Source organism: Mus pahari, chromosome 3 (assembly GCF_900095145.1).
Source record: "Mus pahari chromosome 3, PAHARI_EIJ_v1.1, whole genome shotgun sequence".
Lineage (NCBI taxonomy): Eukaryota > Metazoa > Chordata > Mammalia > Rodentia > Muridae > Mus > Mus pahari.
The window spans coordinates 52,479,065-52,503,352 of record NC_034592.1 but is presented as its reverse complement, the minus strand read 5'-3'; the positions used below and the strand labels follow the sequence as shown (position 1 = coordinate 52,503,352).

The 24,288-nt window shown below is 37.5% G+C and overlaps 1 protein-coding gene across 2 annotated transcripts in view; it reads left to right on the top strand.

Moving 5' to 3' along the window:
* LOC110319360 (sodium channel protein type 1 subunit alpha) overlaps nt 1-24,288 on the top strand; it is a 150,278-nt gene that overhangs the window by 121,698 nt on the left and 4,292 nt on the right. For both annotated transcript variants that reach the window (XM_021194847.2, XM_021194848.1), the window contains exons 20-26: nt 356-529; nt 2,901-3,023; nt 10,709-10,990; nt 12,094-12,147; nt 13,684-13,821; nt 19,030-19,134; nt 21,596-21,866. In XM_021194847.2, the coding sequence (XP_021050506.1) occupies nt 356-529; nt 2,901-3,023; nt 10,709-10,990; nt 12,094-12,147; nt 13,684-13,821; nt 19,030-19,134; nt 21,596-21,866 (1,147 nt within the window). The remainder of the gene's footprint in view (nt 1-355; nt 530-2,900; nt 3,024-10,708; nt 10,991-12,093; nt 12,148-13,683; nt 13,822-19,029; nt 19,135-21,595; nt 21,867-24,288) is intronic.

The following is a 24,288-nucleotide window of genomic DNA, read 5'->3' as shown; positions in this document are numbered from 1 at the left end:
AGAGAGAGAGAGAGAGAGAGAGAGAGAGAGAGAGAGAGAAACGCAATGGCTGCCATGGAACGTGACATTAAGAAATACTTACTGGCTTAGCCAATTGACTCAGGAAATTACAATTTCACTTCAGGAAGAGTGGAGTCATGGAGACATTCCCTTCTCTAGTTTTAGTAGCTATCTAAAGTATATCTTTCACTCTGATTTATAAGGATAAAACCCAGAGAGCAACAAAACAATACCTAATACTGTATCCCTGTTACTCTGTCCCAAGGCAATACCATGTGCATATATAATCAGAAGAATCTAGCTTTAAGATCCTAGTAGCATTTGAAAGCTAAAATGCATAACATTTTCTTTCTAGGCCTTTGAGGATATATATATTGATCAGCGAAAGACGATCAAAACCATGCTGGAGTATGCCGACAAAGTCTTCACTTACATCTTCATCCTGGAGATGCTCCTCAAATGGGTGGCCTATGGTTATCAAACATATTTCACCAATGCCTGGTGTTGGCTGGACTTCTTAATTGTTGATGTAGGTATCTTCCATATTTTGCCTTTTGTTTGAGGTAGTTTGTCTCGTTTTTAATCACAATTCTAAAACAGTGAATGCGTCTCTGGCCTCTGTGTTGTGATGACAAGATAGGCTGCCCAGCCTTAAACTCTCTCACCGAATAATAGCATAGAACTTAGAAGTTCTGGATTAATTTACTAACTAATTTTAAAAGGGGAGATAAGATCTAGTAGGAAAAACAAATTTAAACAATCATATTAGTAATATATAATGCAAATGATAGAAAAAGACATTTAAAAGGTATGGTGTTTATTCTGCCATGTTATAAACCTGACAGACTCCAGATTGGGTCTTCACGCGTTTATTTATTGATGTTTTTCCCCAGTGGCAAAGAAGAGCCAGATACAAAAGGGATGATGAGTTCTACTGTAATCTTATAAATCTTTGTTATCTACTGGAAGATTTTTATGGAGAGATTTTTAAGTCTATTACAAATAAGGTTGCAGAGGGTAGGGGAAGACAAGCCTACTTTATGGTAGGGAAGAAATTTTTTTTTTTTTTGATGTAATTGAGATTTACAGAAAGTCCTTGATATACCAAATATCCTTATGGAGAATTTTAGTTATGAATAGTGAATACTTCATTTATTTAAAACAAGTAACAGGGCCACTCGGCACGGCCAAAGTGGAGTGAGCGAATTGATGGAAATCTCAAAGGAATCGTCAGTTTTACAGAAAAGAGAGAGGAAATTAATCAATAGACATTAGCGCATGCTTTCATAACTCCAAGTGTGGTTAGGATTTGGTATTTTGCAAATTCTTTACTCTTAATATTCATTTATGTCCTTTTAATATTTTATTACTTTTAAACTTTTCATACAGTGTAAATTTTTCTACGCTGTGTTTTGCATTATATTGCTTCCCTTCCCCAAGTCCTCCCAGATCCTCCTGTCCTGATACCCTGACAACTTCATTCTCCTTTAAAAAAACAAAAGGAAGACAGAAAGACAGGAAAGACAGGAAGGAAGGAAGGAAGGAAGGAAGGAAGGAAGGAAGGAAGGAAGGAAGGAAGGAAGGGAAGAAAGAAGAAAATAAAAATAAAAATAAGCAATAAAATAAAAAAAATAATAAAAATAAAACAACCAACCACCAAACCATAAGAACAACAAACTAAAAGCACACAAACAAAAAACAAATCTGAGACCATTTTGGGTCCGGCCAGCTACTTCTGTTCATGCAGACTGCCCTGAGTGTGGTTCATATACCCAGTGTCACTCTCTTGAGGAAAACCGATTTTTCTCTCCCAGCGGTATCAGTTGCAAATAGCTTCTTGGTTAGGGGTAAAACTTCCTGCTCACGTCCCCTCGCCCACGCTGCGATTTAGTCCCGGTTTAAATTTTCCACAAGTCTTGTCCATGCTGTCTGTCACCAGCTGTGAGCTCATATGTCCCTCACCTTGTTGTGTCTGGAAGACAGCTAATTTTCTTGGAGTCATTCCCCACCTCTAGCTCTTAAACTTATTTTTTAAAAATTTTTATTAGTTTTTTTCTTTATTTACATTTCAAATGTTATCCCCTTTCCTTGTTTCCCCTATGAAAACCCCTTATCTCCCCCCCCCCCTCGCCCCATGCTCACCAACCCAGCCACTCCTGCCTCCTGGCCCTGGCATTCCCCTACACTGGGGCATAGAACCTTCACTGGAGCCATGAGTCCCACGGTGTGTACTCCTTGGTTGGTAGTTTAGTCTCTGGGAGCTCTGGGGGTACTGGTTGGCTCATATTGTTGTTCATCCTAAGGGGCTGCAAACCCCTTCAGCTCCTTGGGTCCTTTCTCTAACTCCTCCACTAGGGACCCTGTGCTCAGCCCAATGGTTGACTGCGAGCATCCACCTCTGTATTTGCCAGGCACTGGCAGATCCTCTCAGGAGACAGCTGTATCAGGCTCCTGTCAGCAAGCACTTGTTGACATCCCAGAGACTGCCTCACCTGGGGATCCATCCCATATACAGCTATCAAACCCAGACACTATTGTGGATGTCAACAAGTGCTCTTAAACTTTTTAGCCTCCTCTTCCACATAGATCTCTAAGGATTGAGAGGAGAGGTTTCATGAAGATATCCTCTTTAGTACTGAGCATTCCAAGATCTCTCACTCAGCACTGTCCAGTTGTGGGTCCCTGTTAAACATCACCTACTGCAAGAAAGAGCTTCTCTGGCGAGGGTTAGATTGGGCACTGATCTATGGATAGAGCTGTACTGTTATTAGGAGTCATTATTGCTGTGTTTATTCAGAAGAATAACAGAACAGCTATGAATAAAACTGTAACTGTTGTATTAGTTGGTAACTGCAAACTGGACGAAAGCGGTGTCATTTATTGTTATTTGTATTGTACAGGTTTCATTGGTCAGCTTAACAGCAAATGCCTTGGGTTACTCTGAACTCGGGGCCATCAAATCCCTAAGGACACTAAGAGCTCTGAGACCCCTAAGAGCCTTATCAAGATTTGAAGGGATGAGGGTAAGGAAAAGGGCAACTCTGAAGCGTTGTATATTGTCAAAGCTAGGCTGAGTTCAACTTAACTAACCAAAAAACACATGCATGCAAAAGGAATGGCAACCCTTTGCAAACTTGCTTACCTTACCCTTTTCTCTGTTGCATATTTACTTCTTGGTGATATGCAAGAGAAAATTGGCCTCTTTGAAAATGATTTAATATCATTTATTTGCTTTGCTAATTAAAAATGACCTTATTTCATGATTGATCTTGGGAGTTTCCTTATAATTCCTAATACAAAGGGGTAGGGGCAGATACTCTCTTAAAGAACTAAGTTGAGTCATGTAATAATTACCTAGAGATAATTTTGTTTCATATCATTCTCCTCTATGACGGCCCATCAGTACTTAAGGAATCTTATGGAAAGTAACGTGAATCACAAGTGTGTATGAGTACAAAGGAAAAAAAAAAAAGGAAGATTTGTTGAATGTTTTGTCTTTACAATGCCAAAATCCTCATTATTTGAATATATCCAAGGGCAGATATTAACCATTGACTGGAGTATAACTAATACTGCCTCAACTGTAACTGAATTAATCACATTGAATAATTAAGACACTAATTTAATTACTATAAATACCTACACATCTTATGACAATCCAGCTGTTAAGGAAAAAGAATATGTATTTTTATTCATTACCATACATGGCTCGTCAACCTTAACTTAAACCTCATTTCTCAGTTACACAAAGTTTTATGTTGCTCTTTTGAGCAAAGCATTATTCCCCTCTCTATAATTCAACACACATCAGAATTTTTGCATTTATTAGCTCATTGTTATCTTGACTATTTCAAAACATTATACAATCATTTATAGAAGATGTGCAATGTGAAAATTATTTTTTTATTAAGATCCAAAATTTATGCTCTCTCAACCAATCAGATGAAATGTATAAGCCAAAGAGAGCACATTGTTGCCCCTCCACTTACACCTACAAACCAAGGCTTCTACAAACAGGTTCTTCTCTGCACCATATAGATGACCTTCAGCCTATGTTCCCGTATAAATAAAAATCTATTACAAATTTTATTATACTATACTCTAAGAAACTTGCACAATTTTTAATTTCTCTAGCACATATGAAAACTTCTCTTCCATAGATGCAAGTAAGCACAAAGGAGCTTGGATTCTCACGCAAGAAATCACATTTGTACTAAAAATGTATCATAAATTTTCTCCCAATTACGCAAAACTTAAATGCTTTTCCAACTAAAAGATCACTTTCATTTCAGAATAGCAATTTCAGTTGTCAAGGAAAACATTGTTTTCATATATTTTATATAAAAATACGTGAGCTGAATTTAAATTCACAGTTTTTGACTTTTTAATTTTTTTAATGTATCTTTTTTTTTTTTTTTTACATTTTTAAACATCCATTGTCCTCCCCTCCCTGTCCCCCCTCCTACAGTTCCTCATCCCATTCCTCCTCCCCCTTGCTGCTGAAAGGATGCTCCCTCCCTCACTAGGCCTCCCCCTTCCCCAGGGCCTCAAGTTCCTCAAGGATTAGACACATCTTCTCCCATTGAGGCCAGGTCAGGCAGTCTTTTGCTGTCTATGTGCCAGGGGCCTCTGCCCAGCCTGTGTTTGTTCCTGGTTGGTAGCTCAGTCTTTGGAAGCTCCCTGGGGTCTGGGTTAGTTGAGACTGCTGGTCTTCCTATGCAGTCACCCTCCCCTTCAACTTCTTCAATCCTTCCCCTAACTCAACCACAGGGATCCAGACTTCAATCCAATGGTTGGGTGTAAATATTGACATATATCTCAGTCAGCTGCTGGTAGGGGCTCAGAGGACAGCCAGGCTAGGCTCCTGTCTGCAAGCAGCACATCATAGCATCAGTAATAGTGTCCGGCCTTTAATGAATAATGCTAAGTGTATAAGGGTGTTAGAAAACACTTCAACTTTGATCTTTTAGAATATTACTAAATACAGTCACTTATTTTTATATGTAATATTTATTTTCCATAACAAATGGGTCTATTTTCCTTTTGTGTAGAAATAACTATCAATGATTGTTAATAATGCCTTTGTCAATTATTGTTGATAACGCTTTTATCAATTATTGTTGATATGCTTTTCTTTTTTAAAACTGGAGTCATTAAAACAAAAATTCTGGGTAGATGCTAAGAAGCTGACTCTTGGTCAGCTTGGCTCATAGTGAGGCCACAAATACCTCAAGGCTACGGCAATTCTTCACCACCAGTTTGGCATTGTGAAGTCAAAACTAACCTTCTGTTGATTCTGGCTTTTGTATTTCTAGTATGAGAATGTTTCTACTTTGCGAAAGTATAACTGTGGATGGTGGCGAGGTTGGGCATGATGATAATTGTAACCGGGAAGTGAGCTAGAGTATCTTCAGAAACTCTCACTTTATCCTTCTTGGCAGCATAGAACCGCAAGTGCTGTGTCCAAGTGTCAACCAGGCAGTCATTTTGTTTTGGGTTTTCCGTCACTCTTTCAAAGCATGTGCTTCTACGCAACACTACCGAATACAGCATGCTGCATAGTGCTTGAGAGGGAGTTAGAAAGTAACAAACGAGTTATCATCACGTTGCCCTTTGTGTTTTGCATGTCTTATGCACACTTTTGGCTGACAGCTTTTGAACATTTATTGTATTTCAAATTTCCAGTCCAAATTATTTTTCAACTTGTGAAATTGAACGGAATGAACTGATGTCGTGAATACCTAGGGTCAAATAAAACTTGTATTTAAATTAGTAATTTTAATTTCTCAAGCTGGGAAAAATCGTAAAAACCTTTTCCAAAGAACTCAAGTCTTAGTTGCTAGGGAAACAGACAGTGAGCATCATATACAAAAAGTAACACCAAATGTTCTGTCATATCAGCTTTCTAACTAATAATAAACTATATATTTCTATTTTATATAGGATAATCTTGCTCCAACTTGGATGGGGTGGAGCGGTGGTTCCTCCCCTCAGCCCTTTATTATGGGTACTGTATTACCCCTTTTGCTACCTTTAATCCTTGCACTGTGACTTATGTGTAGTGGGATTGAGGGAGGGAACGGGAAGGGTACAATTGCACCACAGTAGGGACAATACAGTATTTATTTCCAAATCCACTACTTTTAATGAGCTTAAACTTCTTTAGGGGGGAAAAAAAGTTATCTCTGACTTACTGTCTGTGGATTATAACCCCAGAAGTACATATCTTTATTACATTTCACTGAATATGATTTAGCTATTGTGTACTTCATTGTCCATTTATGGGGAAATTACTCAATTGGTGAGGGTGGGGGACCCTGCCGTAGGATGCTGATGAAAACGTTTTAATTTGTCAAGCTCATGGTAGTGACAGAGCATATAGTCCTTGTTTTTCAACACACTGCCCTGGTCCCTTAATGGGCCAGTCACATTCCATCAGTTGATTGTTGATGTGTGTGAGCAGAGGCTAAAAGTACAACAGACCAGGTATCTCAGGGTTGCCAATGGTTATGATCATTCTCATCTTTATTGCATAAAAATGTGTTATTTGCAGAAAGTAGCAAGGCAAGATCCATGTGAAAAAGGGGAATACAAAAAAAAGAAAGAAAAGATGTGCTTTAAGTTATAAAACCAAAACATGTGAAAAGTCAACTTCATTGAAGTGTATAGAATAGAATATGCATGGAGAACAAAAAAAGTTGTGAGCACTAAGAAATTGGTGTATAAGCCAACTCCTTGTAAGCCACCCCAATTAACTTCCCAGAATCTTAGAAGGCATCACAGTGAACCCCAAAATAATAAAACAAACCGACACTTCTGCTTCCTCTTAAACTATAGGAGTCTTGGATAAGAAAGATAATTTTTATTGTTTGGAAGAAAAAAATTGTTTGGATAATTGAGGCATTTATCTATCAAAAATATTTGTCTTAATAAAATTTCACAACACTGATTTAGTTGTTGGCTTTTCTAAAAACTTTTTATATTAAGAACTCATGATTTCTACTTTCCATTTTTTAAATTCTTATTCACATACTTTTTTTTCTCTATTTCTTAGAAAAGCTATAGAACACATGGTTTCCAGTGACTTGAAAAATAATCTAAATATCTCCACTTAGACGATACTTTCAAATGCACTGAAATTTCTAATATCAGCTAGAATATTTGCCTGGTCCTGATTTTTCATTGATTTAATCAGAAGTATGAACCCTAAAGATGAAATAGACTTGAAGAACTGGTTGTGCAACAATACAGAAATTCTGCTGGGAGATGTCTTTTTAAAACATTGTTAGAAGAGACAACCTCTACAATCCCACCATGAAGCATACTTCTTTCTTAGACATCTCCTTTTATGTACCTTATAACCTAAATGTGTTCTTCCCAATTGACTTAGACTAACACTTCCTGGTGCATCCCACATGGGAGCCAATTACCGACTCTCCCTAGAGACTGCAAAGAATTAATACTGTAGAACCAAGGGATGGTTGGGCTCTTGGGAGAGACAATCCATTTGAGATCTTTTGCTCTGCATGTTAATGAAATCACAACTTTAAGTGGATTTTCAGTGGCAAATCCTCTGATCCTATGCCAAAGTTTCTCTAAGACAAAGTTCCTTGTAAAATAAATGTCTCACTGGGCCAAATCTATGGCAAGTTTGCACGTTTTCCTGGACTGCATTCCTATATAATATTTGCCATCCCAAATTCACTAATGAGCACTACTTTTAATTCAAAACCAGTCCCTGCTTCAAAGGAAATCTCTCACATTTATTCCATTATGCAAACTGCTTTCTTAGGCAGTGGTTAAATCCTTAGCCAGGCAAGCCTGAGGACTGGAATTTGGATCTCCAGAACCCTCAGAAATGTCAGATGGGCATAGTAGCTCACGTGTAATTCCAGAGCTAGGAAGATGAAATTGAATTTCCAGAGCAAGCTGGCTAGCCAGACTAGCCCAGTCCTTAAGTTCTGAATTCAGTTGGTGCAATAAATAAGAAAGAATTCCCCCACCCCCACCCCCACCCCTACGTCTCTTTCCTCTACATCTATACATGTATTTCCCATACATCTCTATGCCTCCACATATATGCTCACATATGTGCACTTGCACACATATATACACTTGACATATACACATTGAAACATCATAATCTAACAATAGGAATATAAGAAAATAATTTACTTTCACACAGAGCAGTCAGAGAAAACCATAAGAGGTTGAAACTCTTGAAAAAAAAAACTTGCAGGATAAACAGAAAAGAGTACGAGGTGCCAATTCTGGTCTACTTTCTGAACCTAACTTGTTTTACCTTCATTAGTCTAATTTTCCAAATGAATCCCAAGCACCAATTTGTCCTTATTGCTCTTTCCAGTACTAAATTATAATTCCTCAATTCAAAGGCAAAAACTCTCATCTTTGTTAAGGAGACTAAACTGATGTGTAGAGTTAGACTCAATAAAAGACGTGTTTATTTGAGATAAAGCCTTGAGAAGGGAGATTATTTCAAGGCCAAGTACTTGGCGGGGAATTTCAAAGAAAGAAGGGTCTCAATTCTCAGACTAACATGTTAGCATGGAGTGACTGTCACAGAGGAGGGTGAAGTGTATGTAACCAGTTAGGGACACTGAAAGAGGAAATGTATTAGGCAAGTGAGAATCCTTCAGCAGCCAAGTCTAGCACCTGAGCACAGTCCCCAGACCCCACATGGTGGAAAGGAGAGGACCAATTCCTGCGAATTGTCCTGTGACCTCCACCCAAGTGCTATAGAAAATGCACACATGCCTACGTGCACACACAAACATAGTTGCAAACCATTTCGAGGAAAATAAACTCCCAAACTGTCGAGTGATGTCAATGCCAAAGAAAGAGAAATGTTTTCTAATGGCTAGAGAACCATTAAGAAAATCTTAAAAATGGAACTTGGGGTAAGATAAATTTTGTCTATCCATACTGAAAGAAGGCAAGAGAAAAATCTGATAAGAATGTAATTCTTTAGTAACCAAGGACAGAGCCAAGAAGGAGAACAGACCCATGGCCAAGGTGGAGAGGTGCGAAGGAAGCAGCATGAGATCTACAGACTTGTATCAAGATGTTCAGTGCCATGGGTGTTAAAAGTGAAAAGCTTGCACGTTAGTATGCATTTCATATCCTCGGCAGACAGCATCTCACTGTGGGTGGGAGATGAAGTATTCAGAAATGAGAAACAACTACTCAATTTCAGTGTTCATATCTCAAATACAGTAGACAACAACTTTAGGGGTACAATTTTAAAAAAATACATAAAAATGTTTTTAAATCCCTTCTTAATAATTTAAAAATGAAACTGAAGATAACTTTAAAAAGTAATATATACAGGAAAGTCTATGTGCTAATTTTTTTAGGGAGGCCATAAAGGGTGATAGTTGCTCATTAATTTCTACACATCAGCCTATCTTCTGCTTCTGCCTTTATAGCACACTCTGAATTATCTTCTTCATGTTCATCCCTCATCTTTATTATTACTGGTTTCATTTCCCTTGGCCACATAGCCCACTATTTTGTATTCACCAATGGATACTGTTCCTTACAGAATTCAGCCAGGGCTCAGAAGTACGAGGAATTGGCTCTTATACTTCTGTCAGACAGGCAAAAACTTTTAAAATTATACTATAAGCAAAATCAAAGAGATGATATTCATAATTAAACTAACAAAAGTGGCAGGTATTCCCCCCCCCCCATGAGTAGAATTAATCTGACATCCATGTTCAAGTCTGAGACACACTTGCCAATTAAGAGCACATTAGGGCCAGCCTTTATCTCCCTCTTAGTTATTGATCTGCAGTTCAATGGCGAGCTATAGAGAAGGAAGCTAGGACTACCACATGTCAAATATTAAAAAAAAAAATTCCATTTTAAAACTGTAGTCCTGAGTTAAGGACAAGAGGGAGGTAGATATCTTTGTCATTAGAAAATGGAAAAAAATAACTTAGCATAGGACTTTACTCAATCACATCAGAGTTGATAAGTACATATGACATCCCTCCTTTTCCTGTTTTCCTGAGAAAATGATCTCTCTAGTGTTTCATTTAAGATAAGTTTATTGGATTAAACTAAGTAAATGAAACAACTGACATGACTGGAGCTTGAAATAAACGATGTGATGATCTACTGAAATACATGATGCTAAATTGTCTTGCTTCTTATGCAAAAACTACTATTAGTTATAGCAATGCATGGATAATTAAGGCCAAAAATATATTAGGTGTTAAAAATAGTTTTTTTATTTATACATCTGAATTTTAATTTATATTTAAAGTATATTGGTCCAATCAATTCACGCCCAAATGTTTTAGTTATGTTCTTTGAGATATTGGTTTTGTTTTGTTTTTAATGAGCTAATCTCTTGCCTAGGAGTTCCTCCTTCTTTCCTCCCTTTTTTTTTTTTTTTCTAATAAACTACATGTGTCTTCATCCAGTAGTTAACTCCTCCCATTTTGCTTTTTCTTTAGCTCCTTTTTTATATTAGATTTCTTTCTTTTCTCCATCTCTTTGCATATTGCCTATATTTCTTTTCCTAAGCATAATGTTTAAGAAAGAATGAGTTTTATGTTAAGATTATTTTTGCTTTGCTCTTACACAGATAGGATAAGTAGTCTTGATAGATTTCTAGGGGGATGTCTTTTTGCTTTTAATCAATAAGGATTCTGACTTTTCTTTCTCTCCATTTGTGTATTAGGTGGTTGTGAATGCCCTGTTAGGAGCAATTCCATCCATCATGAATGTGCTTCTGGTTTGCCTTATATTCTGGCTAATTTTCAGCATCATGGGCGTAAATTTGTTTGCTGGCAAATTCTACCACTGTGTTAACACCACAACTGGTGACATATTTGAGATCAGCGAAGTCAATAATCATTCTGATTGCCTAAAACTAATAGAAAGAAATGAGACCGCCCGGTGGAAAAATGTGAAAGTAAACTTTGATAATGTAGGATTTGGGTATCTTTCTTTGCTTCAAGTTGTAAGTGAACACTATTTTCTCTGAAAATTTTTATTGCTCAGAATAATAACAAAGTGATTATTGCAGCTGTTATTTTGTTAGGAAGAAACTTTATAATATTTTTTTCAGCATTATCTGTCAGTACAAATTTGTGAATCCAGATAAGTGCACAGAACTCTTAAACATGTTCTGCTACTCAGTAAAAATTTCACACTTGACTATATTGCCCACCTCCCTGTTGATTAGTAATTTCATAGAAATAGGAAATAGGTCACATCACTTTTTTTTGTCCCTGTAGGAAATGTGTGATAGACAGGTTCTATAATTGGTCTAAGCCATTGACACATCACCCATCTCTCTCTTTGATGTGAAAAGAATTTCTGTTTTCTGACTACGATGCATTAGTCTCTGGTCATACTCCCACATCATCCAAGAGTTGATGATTTAAATACAAAGATAAATCACAAAAATATGAGAGGCTTCCTCATTGACTAAGGAATATACATTTCAGGTCCTGTAGCCTCAAACTTGTGTTCTAAGACACACGACAAATGCCTGCAAGAGATTAGAGGAGGAATCCCTCTTCAATGTGCAAGTGACAAATGTCAGTCCCATTTTGTCACACTTTATTATGTTATTAATTATATTAACAAAATCTTTTCAGGGGTTACCCCTTAGAAAATGAATATAGTGTTATTTCTGAAAAGTTCTTAAAAGGATAGCTTCAGATTTTTTATTTATGCCCATATGATCCATACACTGTAAGCATAAAGAAAAACCTTAAATACTGTCAATTTGATCACCTAGAAGACAAGATTCCTGCCGAATATCCCAGATCTAATTTGTCCTTGCTGTAGACACTGCCAAGTCCACTTACATTTCTAGGACTTTCTTCCAAATTGTAATAGCATGTTAAGCTTGAGAATTACTTTAGAGCTGGTTAGAAAATAGGAAGATATATCAGATCACCGTTTTGTTGGCTTTCTATCTCTTTTTCAAAATCCAAGGAAAGTTTGTTTTGAAATTAGTTTAAGATATTTCTTTAAACATGCACAGTAAGGATATTAGTAAGCATCAGTTTTGAAATTTAACCCAACTTAAGACATGCATGTCCTTTCCAACAGGCCACGTTTAAGGGGTGGATGGATATCATGTATGCTGCAGTTGATTCCAGAAATGTAAGTATTCTTTATATCCAATGTCTTATGGAAATATTGATTTGGTGCTTAAATCAGCTTACAAATAAGCCAAGCAAACTAACTCTGTTTTAGTTAATTAGGAAATAGGAAGACAGTATTTTGAGTTTGCACTTAACACAGCAGTGTCTACCAGAGATATTGGATTGAGTTCAGCAGAAAAAAAAAATAAAAAAAATGAAAGAAAAAACTCAACTCATTCATTTAATAAGCAACAGATATTCTCCAAAGTGTTTCTATTTGTTGTACAAAGCATACAGAAGAGTATATGACTGTCTTCAGTAGCTGAACTACTGTAGGCAGGCTCCATGCTTTGAAGCCTGAAATACTAAAGATGCCAGGCTAGACATCTTAGAAATATGTCATAGTCTTTTCCAAATCCATCCTTTATAGGAACAGCACCCATACATTCACTGGAGCCTGTACCAACACTGTTATCACTTCTACTTTATTGATTCCATACTTTTTCTAGCTTTCAGATGTACTCTAAAATCACAGGCTTTCTTTAAGATTGATCTCCAAAACTATAAAATCTGTGTTTTCTTCTTTCCTGTTACTTTTTTTTTTTCTCTTGTTCTTGTTTCGGTTTTCTTCGGCAACCCAGACCTCTAGCTTACTATGGAGACAATGATAACTTTGAGATCCTCCCATTCCCCTATAAACTTCATGATCACTTTGGAATTGCATCATCTCACCTTGCTGCATTGAGTTTGCCTAAGATGTTCAGTTAACTTTAGCTGTTGTCTTTAAAAAGAGAAGACTGCAGTAGTTACCTACGTAAACTAAATCTTGACTCCATTGCTGTGCAGTGAGCGACAGCCCTGTGTCTATTTTTTATAACTGCAAGTTTGAGAGTCAGTTGTCAATGGAGGATTTTATAAAATAGATCATTGAGCGTGTCTATTCAATCCAAAAACTTTAATGACTGTGTTAATGGTAGGGCAAGATGCCAGCATCCAAATGAATAATCCAGTTCCTTCATTTGCTACATAACTTCATACACAAATGAATCTTGATTATAAAAGTGTTCTCTCTATATTTATAAGAGCTATTTTTTTTTTACCAACTTTTTCTTGGGTTGTTTTAAAGACAGGATATTGCGTTGTGGCCCAGGCTAGAGTAGTACTCAGCAAGTCTCCAGCTTCAGCTTCCCAAATTCTGGAGTTGCACGGACAAAAGACACCACAGTAGTATTTTCAAATTACTGAAAATCAATTAACTTAAAACTTACCCAATCTAAAGTCTATTATCCAGATAACAAAACATCACTTACACTATGTAAAATTGTGCAATTAGTTTTAGAGTGCCAAACTGCATTACTTTTTATACGAAAACTTTTTGGTGACTAGTTTCAGGGATGGTTTTTGTTTTTTTCTGTTTCTTTGAGGCTGTTGATATGGGAATAAAATACACTGAATTATTTCTAAGAATATCGTCTTCTACTCTTGTGTAAAAGCACCGACTTGTTCCCAGTATTCAAACCTGCTTTATCAGTTAACAAATTCCCTCCGTTGCCAGGTTGAACTACAGCCTAAGTATGAGGAAAGCCTATACATGTATCTGTACTTCGTCATCTTCATCATCTTCGGGTCCTTCTTCACCCTGAATCTGTTTATTGGTGTCATTATCGACAATTTCAACCAGCAAAAGAAGAAGATAAGTATTTTTAAATTTTTTCCTAACACAAGGAAACAGAGTAATTAACATTCAGTTTGAATTGGAATTCAAGATCTCATCCAAATAGCAACCAGGTGTGGTGGTGCACGCCTTTAATCCCAGCACTTGGGAGGCAGAGGCAGGTGGATTTTTGAGTTCAAGGCCGGCCTGGTCTTCAAAGTGAGTTCCAGGACAGCCAGGGCTATACAGAGAAACCCTGTCTCAAAAAACAAACAACAAACAAACAAACAAACCAAAAAAAAAACCAGAAACCAAATAGCTCATGACCTTTTCCCTATATTTTATCCTTAATAACTCCTCGCTCACCTTTATAAGGTATTTGCAGCTAAAAGATCGCTAGAGGCTGCAAAAGCATGTGGAAAGGTGAAGAAAAAGAGGCTGGATTTGATCAGAGAACACTGATATATGTCTGTACTAAAATATCACACTATATCCCATGACTATACATAGTCAGTAAATATCCATCATTTAAAATAAGGTTCAGTGTATATACTTCTTTTGTATACTTTTCAACCTGTACTTCTTTCTTCTGGTTATTTAATTAATAGCAACCATTTCCAGTTCTAACTTGAGGAATTTTTGTTTTATCTATTATCACTTATAAGGCATAGTTGATTATTTCAATTATATATGTGCACTAAAGGAAGCATGCAAATATTATCACTCAGTAGTAACAATGGTCCACATTTCATCTTTGTCTGCTCAAACTCTTTCCATGAACAGTCTCCTTTTTTGAACTACTTCTCATCTGTTTTTTTCTTTTGAGATTGTCTCACTTTTCAATCCAGGCGGACCTGATGTCGGTATATAGCCCTATGTGGCCTAAAACAAGTAGCAATCCTACATCCATCTCAAATAAATTGGGACTATAGGCACATATCACATTATCTGACCTTGAAATATTCTGTGTACATATGTGGCTGTGTGTGTGTGTGTGTGTGTGTGTGTGTGTGTGTGTGTATGTGTATGGCTATGTATGTGTGTTTTTTTATATTGTATTGTATTGTATGTGTTTTTGGGGTGGTGTGTACAAGTGTCTGTGAGGATGAATGTGCACATGCATGTAAAAGCCAGTGGTAAACAGTAGTTACCTTTCTCAATCTCTACCCACCATAATTTTTAAGACAGTAGTTCTCATTGAATCTCCTCTTCAATTCAGATAAATGGCTGGCCAGTGAGATTAATGGATTCATCTTATCTCTGCATTCCCATCACCATTTGGTTTTCGTTTTAATAACATATTGCCATACCCACTTGAACATGGGGGTTGGGATCTGAGCTTTGATACTCATGTTAATGTGTAATGAATTTATTACTTGAGCCATCTCTGAAATACTTTTTAAAATTACAGTTATTTATTCATGCCACACTGGGTGTGTGGTAGTCAGTAGACAACTTACAGGATATGGTCTCCCTCCTTCACCCTATGAATCTCAGGGATTGAATCCAGCTGATTAGTATTGTGAGCAAATGCCTATATGCACTAAGCCATGGCCCCAGCCCTGAAATGATTCCCAATGTACAATTTTAAATTCTCTTATCACAGAGATTTCTCAGTTTGTTAAGTGTTCATATTTATTTACCATAACTTGGCCAATTTCAATCTATCTAATCTTTAGTGACTTAAGTAATTTTTTCCTGCAAAACATTTGAGTGTTTAAATCTTTTCTTACAATAAATTCCAGAGCGTAGTACATTGCCTCCTCGGAATAATGTAACCAGTCAACTGAATAAGCCGTGTGAGCATGACCTTGCTCCAGTCCTCTCACAGACACCAGACATTCCCTTTAGTTGTTAATATTTGACATCTCTTAAAGGGAAACAAATTTAACTTTATTTTTTGTGCAAGTTTAGGTTTGAATGTATCCAAGTGCTTCCCAGCCAATTGTCTCTTTATGTCCCATGATTTCATAATATTTGTTCAATACATCCGTTATTTATTACGATTAACATAAAGGAGTATTGGATTTATCGAAGGTTTCTTTTCAGCATCTAACGTGATGATCGTATGATTTTTTTTTCTTTCAGTTTGTTTATATAGTGGGTTGCATTGATAGATTTTCTTTCATATATTGAACCATTCCTGTATCCCTGGGATGAAAAGCCTACTTGGTTGTAGTGAATGATGTGTTTGACGTGTTCTTCTATCTGGTTTGTGAATATTTTATTGAGTATTTTTGCATAGATGTTCATAAGTGAAATTGGTCTGAAGTTTTTTTCCTTTGTTGAGTCTTTTGTTAGCTGTTCAGAATTGAGATGTCACCTTGTTGGTTTATGTATCAGGGTTACTGTGGCCTCATAGAATTAATTAGGTAGTGTTTCTTCCTACTTTTTGGAATAGTTTGAGGAGTACTAGTATTACATTGATGAATTTCTACATATTGGACCATCCCTGCATCACTGGTATGAAGCCTATATGATCATGGTGATGATGTTTTTAGATGTGTTCTTGAATTGGGTCTGGGAATATTTTATTGAGTTTTTTGTATCAATTTTCATAAACAAAATGGTTTTGTAGTTTTCTTTCCTTTTTTTCTTTTTCTTTTTCTTTTTGAGTCTTTGTGTGATTCAAGTATCAGAGTGACTGTGGCCTCATAGAGTGAACTAGGTAGTGTTTCCTCTGTTTCTATATTGTGGAATAGTTTGAGGAGCACTGGTAGTCTGGTAGAATTCTCGATGAAAACCATCTGACCCTGGACTTTTTTTGGTTGGGAGGATTTTAATGCCTGCTTCTATTTCCTTGGGGGTTATAGGAATGTGCAGATGGTTTATCTTATCCTGATTTAACTTTGGCACCTGGTATCTGTCTCTATTTCTTCCTGACCAAGTTAGTGATCATTGAGTATAGAGTTGTTCAGTTTCCATAAGTATGTGGGCTTTCTGTTATTTCTGTTTTGTTTGTTTGTTTTAAGTCTAGCCTTAATCCCTGATGATTTGATACGATGCAAGGGGTTATATGCATCTTCTTGTATCTGTGGAGGCTTGCTTTGTACCCAATTATATGGTCAACTTTGGAAAATGCTCATGAAGTGCTGAGTAGAAGGCACATTCTTTCATTTTTGGGGTGAATGGTTCTTTAGATATGTGTTTGAATCCCTTTGGTTCATAACTTCTGTTAGTCTCATTGATTCTCTGTTTAGTTTCTGTTTCAGTGACCTGTCCATTGGTGAAAATGGGATGCTGATGATTCCTACTATTATTGTGTAGGGTACAATGTGTGGTTTGAGTAGTAGTAAAGTTTCTTTTACAAATGTGAGTTTTCTTGCCTCTGGGACATAACTGTTCAGAATTGAGATGTCACCTTGGTGGATTCTTCCTTTGAGAGTATGAAGTGTCCTTCCCCATCTCTTTTCACAATTTTAGTTGAAAGTCTATTTTATTAGATATTAGAATAGCTACTCCCGCTGGTTTCTTGGGTTCATTTGCTTGGAAAACGTTTTTCTAGGCCCTTACTCTGAGGTAGAGTCTTTTGTTGTTGTAGCTGAGGTGTATTTCTTGTACGCCACAGACTGATGGAAATTGTTTAGTCTGTCAGCCTGTGTCTTTTTATTGGTGAATTGAGTCTACTGATACTCAAATTTATCAATGACCAATGATTGTTATTTTGTTAATAGTGATCAATAATTGTTCCTGCTATTTTGATGTTAGTGGTGGTTCTGTATGTGATTCTCTTCTTTTGGTTTTATTGTGAGATGATTAATTTCTTGTGTTTTCTTGGGTGTAGTTACTCTTCTTGTGCTGGAGTTTTCCTTCTAGTATCCATTATAGGATGGATTAGTAGAAAGGGTCTCTTCAAATTTGGTTTTGTCATGGAATATCTTGGTTTCTTCATCTATGATGACTGAAAGTTTTGCTGGGTATAATAGCCTGGGCTGCTATCTGTAGTCTCTTAGCATCTGCAAGACATCTGTCCAGGATCTTCTGACTTTTAGAAGTTCTGTTGGGAAGTCAGGTATAACTTGCTTTTTTTTTTTCCCTTGCAGTTTTTAATATTCTTTCCTTTTTGTATATTTAGTGTTTTATTATGTGGAAGGAGAATTTTCTTGTCTGGTCCAATCTAGTTGATGTTCTGTAAGTTTCTATAGTGATCCTTTTCTTTAGGTTAGGAAAGTTTTCTTCTGTGGTTTTGTTTAAGATATTTTCTAGCCGTTTTAACTGGGAATCTTCACCCTCTTTTATTCCTTTTATTTATCAATGTATTATTTTTTTTCTATTGCATTTGCTCTGTCTGAGATTCTTTCTTCTGTCTCTCGTGTTTTGTATTCCCATGTGTGTAGTTCCTATTCTCTTTCTTAAGTTTTATATCTCCAGGCTTGTCTCCATTTGTGTATTCTTTAATGCTTATATTTCCATTTTTAAATCTGGGACCATTTTATTCATTTCTTTCACCCGTTTGATTGTATTTTTCTGTATTTCTTTAGGGGATTTATTTGTTTCCTCATTAAAGATTTCTACCTGTCTGATTGTTATTTTTCTGTATTCTTTATATACTTTATTTATATCATCTTTATCGGCCTCTATTGTCTTCATAAGGTGGGATTTAAGGTCAAGTATTGCTCTTCAGATGTGTTAGGATATCCAGGGCTTGCAGTAGTAAGAGAGCTCAGTTCTGAACGTACCATCCTGCACTGGCTTCTATTGAATATTCTATTGTTCTTGAGCTTGCCTTTCACAGTCTATTTTTTCCCCTCTGGTGTTGGCTGTCCTGTAAGTCCCTGGGAGTAGTAACCCTCAGAGACTTGTCCCAAATAGCTAAAGCCCTCCCCAGAGGCAAGCAGAGCTGTGGGCTGAGGTGTAGGGTATAGATCCCCAATTGCAGGTAGAGGTGTGGACTGGAACATGGAGCTGGTTGTCCTGGTGGGAGAAGACCTCCCATGAGGCAGGACGGGTTGTGGAAGAGAGAACAGGGTGCTGGTCCCTGACTGCAGGTGGAAGTGTGGGCCAGAAGGAAGATGGAGCTTTGATTTTACCAAGTCTGGGCTTTTTTCCCTCAATATAATAATAGTGCCAATTTTAGTCATCTTAAAATTTAAATATTATAGTCAATACAGTATACTTTTAATTTTCAAATTCAAAACAAATCATAGGAATAACCATGTTAATTTCTTGAAATCTCTTGTTATAATATTGAAAAGATATGAAGGAATGGACACAATTTTAACCAGCTTTGATTTTTCTTTTCTATACTTTGGAGGTCAAGACATCTTTATGACAGAAGAACAGAAGAAATATTATAATGCAATGAAGAAATTAGGATCAAAAAAGCCACAAAAGCCTATCCCTCGACCTGGAGTAAGAAATATCAAATGAAAATAATATAAAGCAACAACCTGAAATGAGTTTTGTTTCTCAGGGGAAATCAACTACTATTCCCAGCACAAAAGAAAAAAAGAAAAGAAAAAAAAACCTTTTTGAGTATCTTTAATCTATGTTTTGATAGATTTTTTTAAAGACCAAAAAGAATAAGAATATACAGAAAATGCAAATTTGTCTCTAAATGACTTAAAACGACACACATAGAATCCAAACTACATAGACTAATGTGGTCCTCACAATAGTTGTGTCTTTACAGTAGCTGCGGTACAATGTCAAGTAATACAGAAGCATTGGCTGGGGCTAATATTCATTCACTTTCTGAGATAAAGAGGTAGAAAAGATGCTCAGTGGTATATCATCTCCATTTGTAGTTTTGTTTAGTAAGTAGAAATATGGACCATTTTAGAGGAGATGAGCATTCCCGTAATGAATAAAGTTCTGTAGAGCTCTAAAATCAGCAATTACTTATGTCGGGGTTATTACAATTTGTGATAATAAATAACCATTCTCATATTTCCAAGATATATCTACAAACTATAAAGGAGGAAGAGCCCTATCATGATTATTTTTATGACAGTGATTTTTTTTCGATAACTTATTTATTTTATTCACATTACATCCTAATCACAGCCTCCCTCCCTCTTCTCCTCCCAGTCCCACCCTCACAACAAACCCCTCTTCCTATTGTCCCCTCTCCTCCTCAAAGAAGGGGAGCTCCCCTTTTGTACCACCCCACCCTGGGACATCTAGTCCCAACAGGACTAGACATATCCTCTCCCACCAAGGACTAACCAGGCAGTCCAGGTCAGAGGATGGGGATCCAATGGCAGAAAGCAGAAACTGAGACAGCTTATTAGGGGACCCACATGAAGACAAGCTGCACATTTGCTACAAATGTGTAGGGTACCTAGATCCAGCTCTAGCACGCTCCCTGGATGGTGGTCCAGGCTCTGTGAGTCCCCATGGTCCCAGGACAGTTGACACTGTAGGTCTTCTTGTAGTGTCCTTGACCGCGGCAGTGATCTTTAAGTTTAAAATATTTCCCATGATGAATCACAAAACAGAATCTTAATGAATGTTTCTATTGTATTAGCCAAATTTGTTTATTTATTTGTTTGTTTTTGAGGCAGGGTTTCTCTTTGGAGTCTTGGCTGTTGTGGAACTCACACTGTAGATCAGGCTGGTCTTGAACTCAGAGACCCATCTGCCTCTGCTTCCCAAGTGCTGGGATTAAAAGCGTGCTCTACTACTGCCCAATTCAAGCACTACTTTTTCTTTCTTTCTTTCTTTGTTTTTTTTTTTGTTTTTCGAGACAGGGTTTCTCTGTATAGCCCTGGCTGTGCTGGAACTCACTTTGTAGACCAGGCAGGCCTCGAACTCAGAAATCCACCTGCCTCTGCCTCCCAAGTGCTGGGATTAAAGGCATGCGCCACCACGCCCGGCTCCAAGCACTACTTTCTTAATGAAAACATTTTCTCCATTGAGACTTAGTACCACACAAGTCAAGTACTGCACGGCAAGGGTATTTTATGGTACTAAAATATGCTTAGGATTCTTCAGTGGCCCAAAGAAATAAGCAGACGATGGCATACTGGGCCTAACAGCAGCTGACTGTGGATTAGAACTGCAGATGAGTAGTGAAGGTCATGTGCTCCCTTTGTTATAGCATAGCAAGCAATGTCTTTTCAGTCTGGTTACCCCTGTGAAGACTCATCAGTGTTTGTCTGACGATATCAGCAAAGACCACTTGCTGGGAACAAATTAATGTTACCAAGGTGAAATGTAAATTTATTTTATTTTATTTTATTTTACTTTATTTTATTTTATTCTTTGAGAGAGGGTCTCTCTGTGTAGCTCTGGCTGTCCTGGAATTCCCTCTGTAGACCAGGCTGGCCTCGAACTCAGAAATCCACCTGCCTCTGCCCCCCAAGTGCTGGGATTAAAGGCGTGCCCCACTACTGTGGGCAGGAATGTAAATGTTTGATGTTTCAGATGCATCCTTGAAATCACAAGGTTCCTTTGATAATTCTCTAGGAATAAAGCAAATTTAAGACTAATATTTACTACATTTATAAATGGCCACATCGTCTAACTCATCATTGGAAAGTACTACAGCCAGTGAGCCAAAGTTTAACAACAGCAAATCAAACAGGTTTCTTACAGTTCTGTAACCTTGATGTGTGTGTGTGTGTATATATATATATATATATATATATATATATATATATATATATGAATATACATGCTTTAAAAAACAAAAAATTAATTAACTAGATATAAAAATGTTCTCTACAAGGCACCAATTACAAATAATTTTCCCAATAGGTAGGTACTGTGTACAATACTAGAAAGCAGGGACTATGGGAAGAACTTAATGTCCATGCTGTCTCTACCAGGAATCTCCCCCATTGCTGAAAGTGTCTTTGTTTTTCTGCAGAACAAATTTCAAGGAATGGTGTTTGACTTTGTAACCAGACAAGTGTTTGACATCAGCATCATGATCCTCATCTGTCTGAACATGGTTACAATGATGGTGGAAACGGATGACCAGAGCGATTATGTGACAAGCATTTTGTCACGCATCAACCTGGTGTTCATCGTCCTGTTCACCGGCGAGTGTGTGCTCAAGCTCATCTCCCTCCGCCATTATTATTTCACCATTGGATGGAATATTTTCGATTTTGTGGTGGTCATCCTCTCCATTGTAGGTAAGATCTGTGCAAAGTCTGACAAATTCCTCCTGACAAAGGTGGAGGTTGAAAACGGGAATTTAGAATGAAAATCATCTCACTACTCAAAGTCAATATGTTGGCATGTATCTTTGAGTTGTATTTGTTTTTCTTCCAAAATTAGGCTTCCTATTTTTTCCTAATTTCCTAATATTCATACAAATATTGTACCCCATTACATCAAATATTTATTTGCCCATTAGCAAAATCTCCTTTATTGAGATCTATTATATTAAATAGATTGATGCGGTGAACCAAAATTTAAAAAGTGCTTTTAGGTGACTGAGATTAAATGCTCTATACGCTATCCAGATCAATGGTTCTCAATCTGTAGGTCGCAAGACTTTGGGGATTGAATAGCCCTTTCATAGGGGTCACCTAAGACCATTAGAAATCATAGGTAATTACATTAAAATTCATAACAGTAGCAAAGTTACAGTTATGATGAAACAACAAAATAACTTTATGATTGGTGGTCACCACAATATGAGAAACTGTATTAAAGGGTTGCAGCATTAGGAAGGTTTAGATCCACTGATCTAGATGATTCTGATAAGAGGGGTACTGGGAATCTGGTCTGATGGTCAGGAAATATATTACATTAGAGATGTAGTTGTGGGGTCACCAGCATGCAGAGTAGAACATGGATATAAGAAAATGGGAAAAACAAATAAGGGACAAGGAACACGTGTTAACAAAGACTAACAGTAGCTTCTTGTGGCTGTCATACAGAAATTTTCAAGATTTCCAGAAGGAAACTGATAGCATGGGACATCTCTTTCTTAGTCCTATCCTACAAATTGTTTAGTGCATAAGAGCCTCATGAAGGTAACTCATCTCATTGCAGATACCAGCAATACTTCAGAGAAGCGAAGAAGTCCCTGTATGGGAACTTCATTCCTATTTAAGATGAAGTCGTTGCAAATTTTCAAGCATAGGACTCAGTTGGAATGATCTGTGTGTTATTCCCCCCTCTGAATAAATAGACCTTACATCTAAAATCCAACCCATATGTTATATGAAATTTTTAATTCCAACAATAATCACGTAAATAGCATCAAAAAGAGAGAGGCCGAAAGAGACAGAGACAGAGACTGAGATAGAGAAGGCTGACTAAAGAGAATGATGCATTTGTGCTTTGCATACTAGGATGCATTTGAGTATTTTGGTTGTTTGAGTGGGTGGGGTTTTGTTGTTGTTATTGCTGTTGGTAGTGGTGGTAGTGGTGGTGATGGTAGTAGTGGTGGTGGTGGTAGTGGTGGTGGTGGTGGTGTGTGTTTGTGTTGGAAGTACTCTTTAATGGAGTCTTTATTTAAAGGGCAGAGGGGGGAAGCTGAGGAATTCAGCAGCATCTGAAGCATTTACTGTGCAAGCTTGAGAACTAGAGAACAGAGTCCCAGCACCAGTGTAAATCCTGGTCAAGTGTGACACTTCATGAAGAAGGCTCTTGGATCCCCTCAAATTATCTGGCTAGCTACCAGAGAGCTCTGTGTTCAATTGAGAAACTCTGAGCACAGGGACTCCAATGGAGGAGTTAGGGCAAGGACTGAAGGAGCTGAAGGGGTTTGCAACTCCATAGGAAGAACAACAATATCAACCAACCAGACCCCCAAAGCTCCCACAGGGCCTAAACCACTAACCAAAGAATACCCATGGAGGGACCCATGGCTCCAGTTGCATATGTAGCAGAGGATGGCTTTATGGGGCATCAATGGGAGGGAATGCCCTTGGTCCTGTATGGAATGCTGGATGACCCTGCAGAAAGGAATGCTAGGGCCCTGAGGTAGGAGTTGGTGGGAGGGTGGGGGAGCACCCTCATAGAGGCAGGGGGAGGGGAGGGGAGGGGATAGGGGTTTGTGGAGGGGGAAGGGGGATAACATTTGGAATGTAAATAAATAAAATAACCAATAAAAATTTTAAAAATTGAAAATAAATACATAAAGTAGAAAGTAATCAAGGAGACACCCAGCATCAGCCTCAGGTAAGGAGAGAGAGAGAGAGAGAGAGAGAGAGAGGGAGAGAGAGGGAGGGAGACAGAGACAGAGACAGAGACAGAGAGACAGAGGGAGAATGCCACATGAACAGACATGTGCCAAAATAATCCCCAAAATCACAGGGAGAGAAAAAGCTGTAAAAAAAATTTTTAAAAATTGAGATTTTTGCTACAGGAGAGGAAAAGAACCCCAACCTTGAGCATTTTGTAAATCCACAAGCATGTGCATGGACAATTCTGTAATAATATTAGGTTAGAAACTCAAGTTGTTAGGAAGACGAAAACAGCATGAAACACTCCAAGATTTCAGATTAATAAAGTGTGAAAAAGAAAAGTTTGGTTCGCCAGCTGTGGCAGCACACGCCTTTAATTCCAGCACTCGGGAGGCAGAGGCAGGCGGATTTCTGA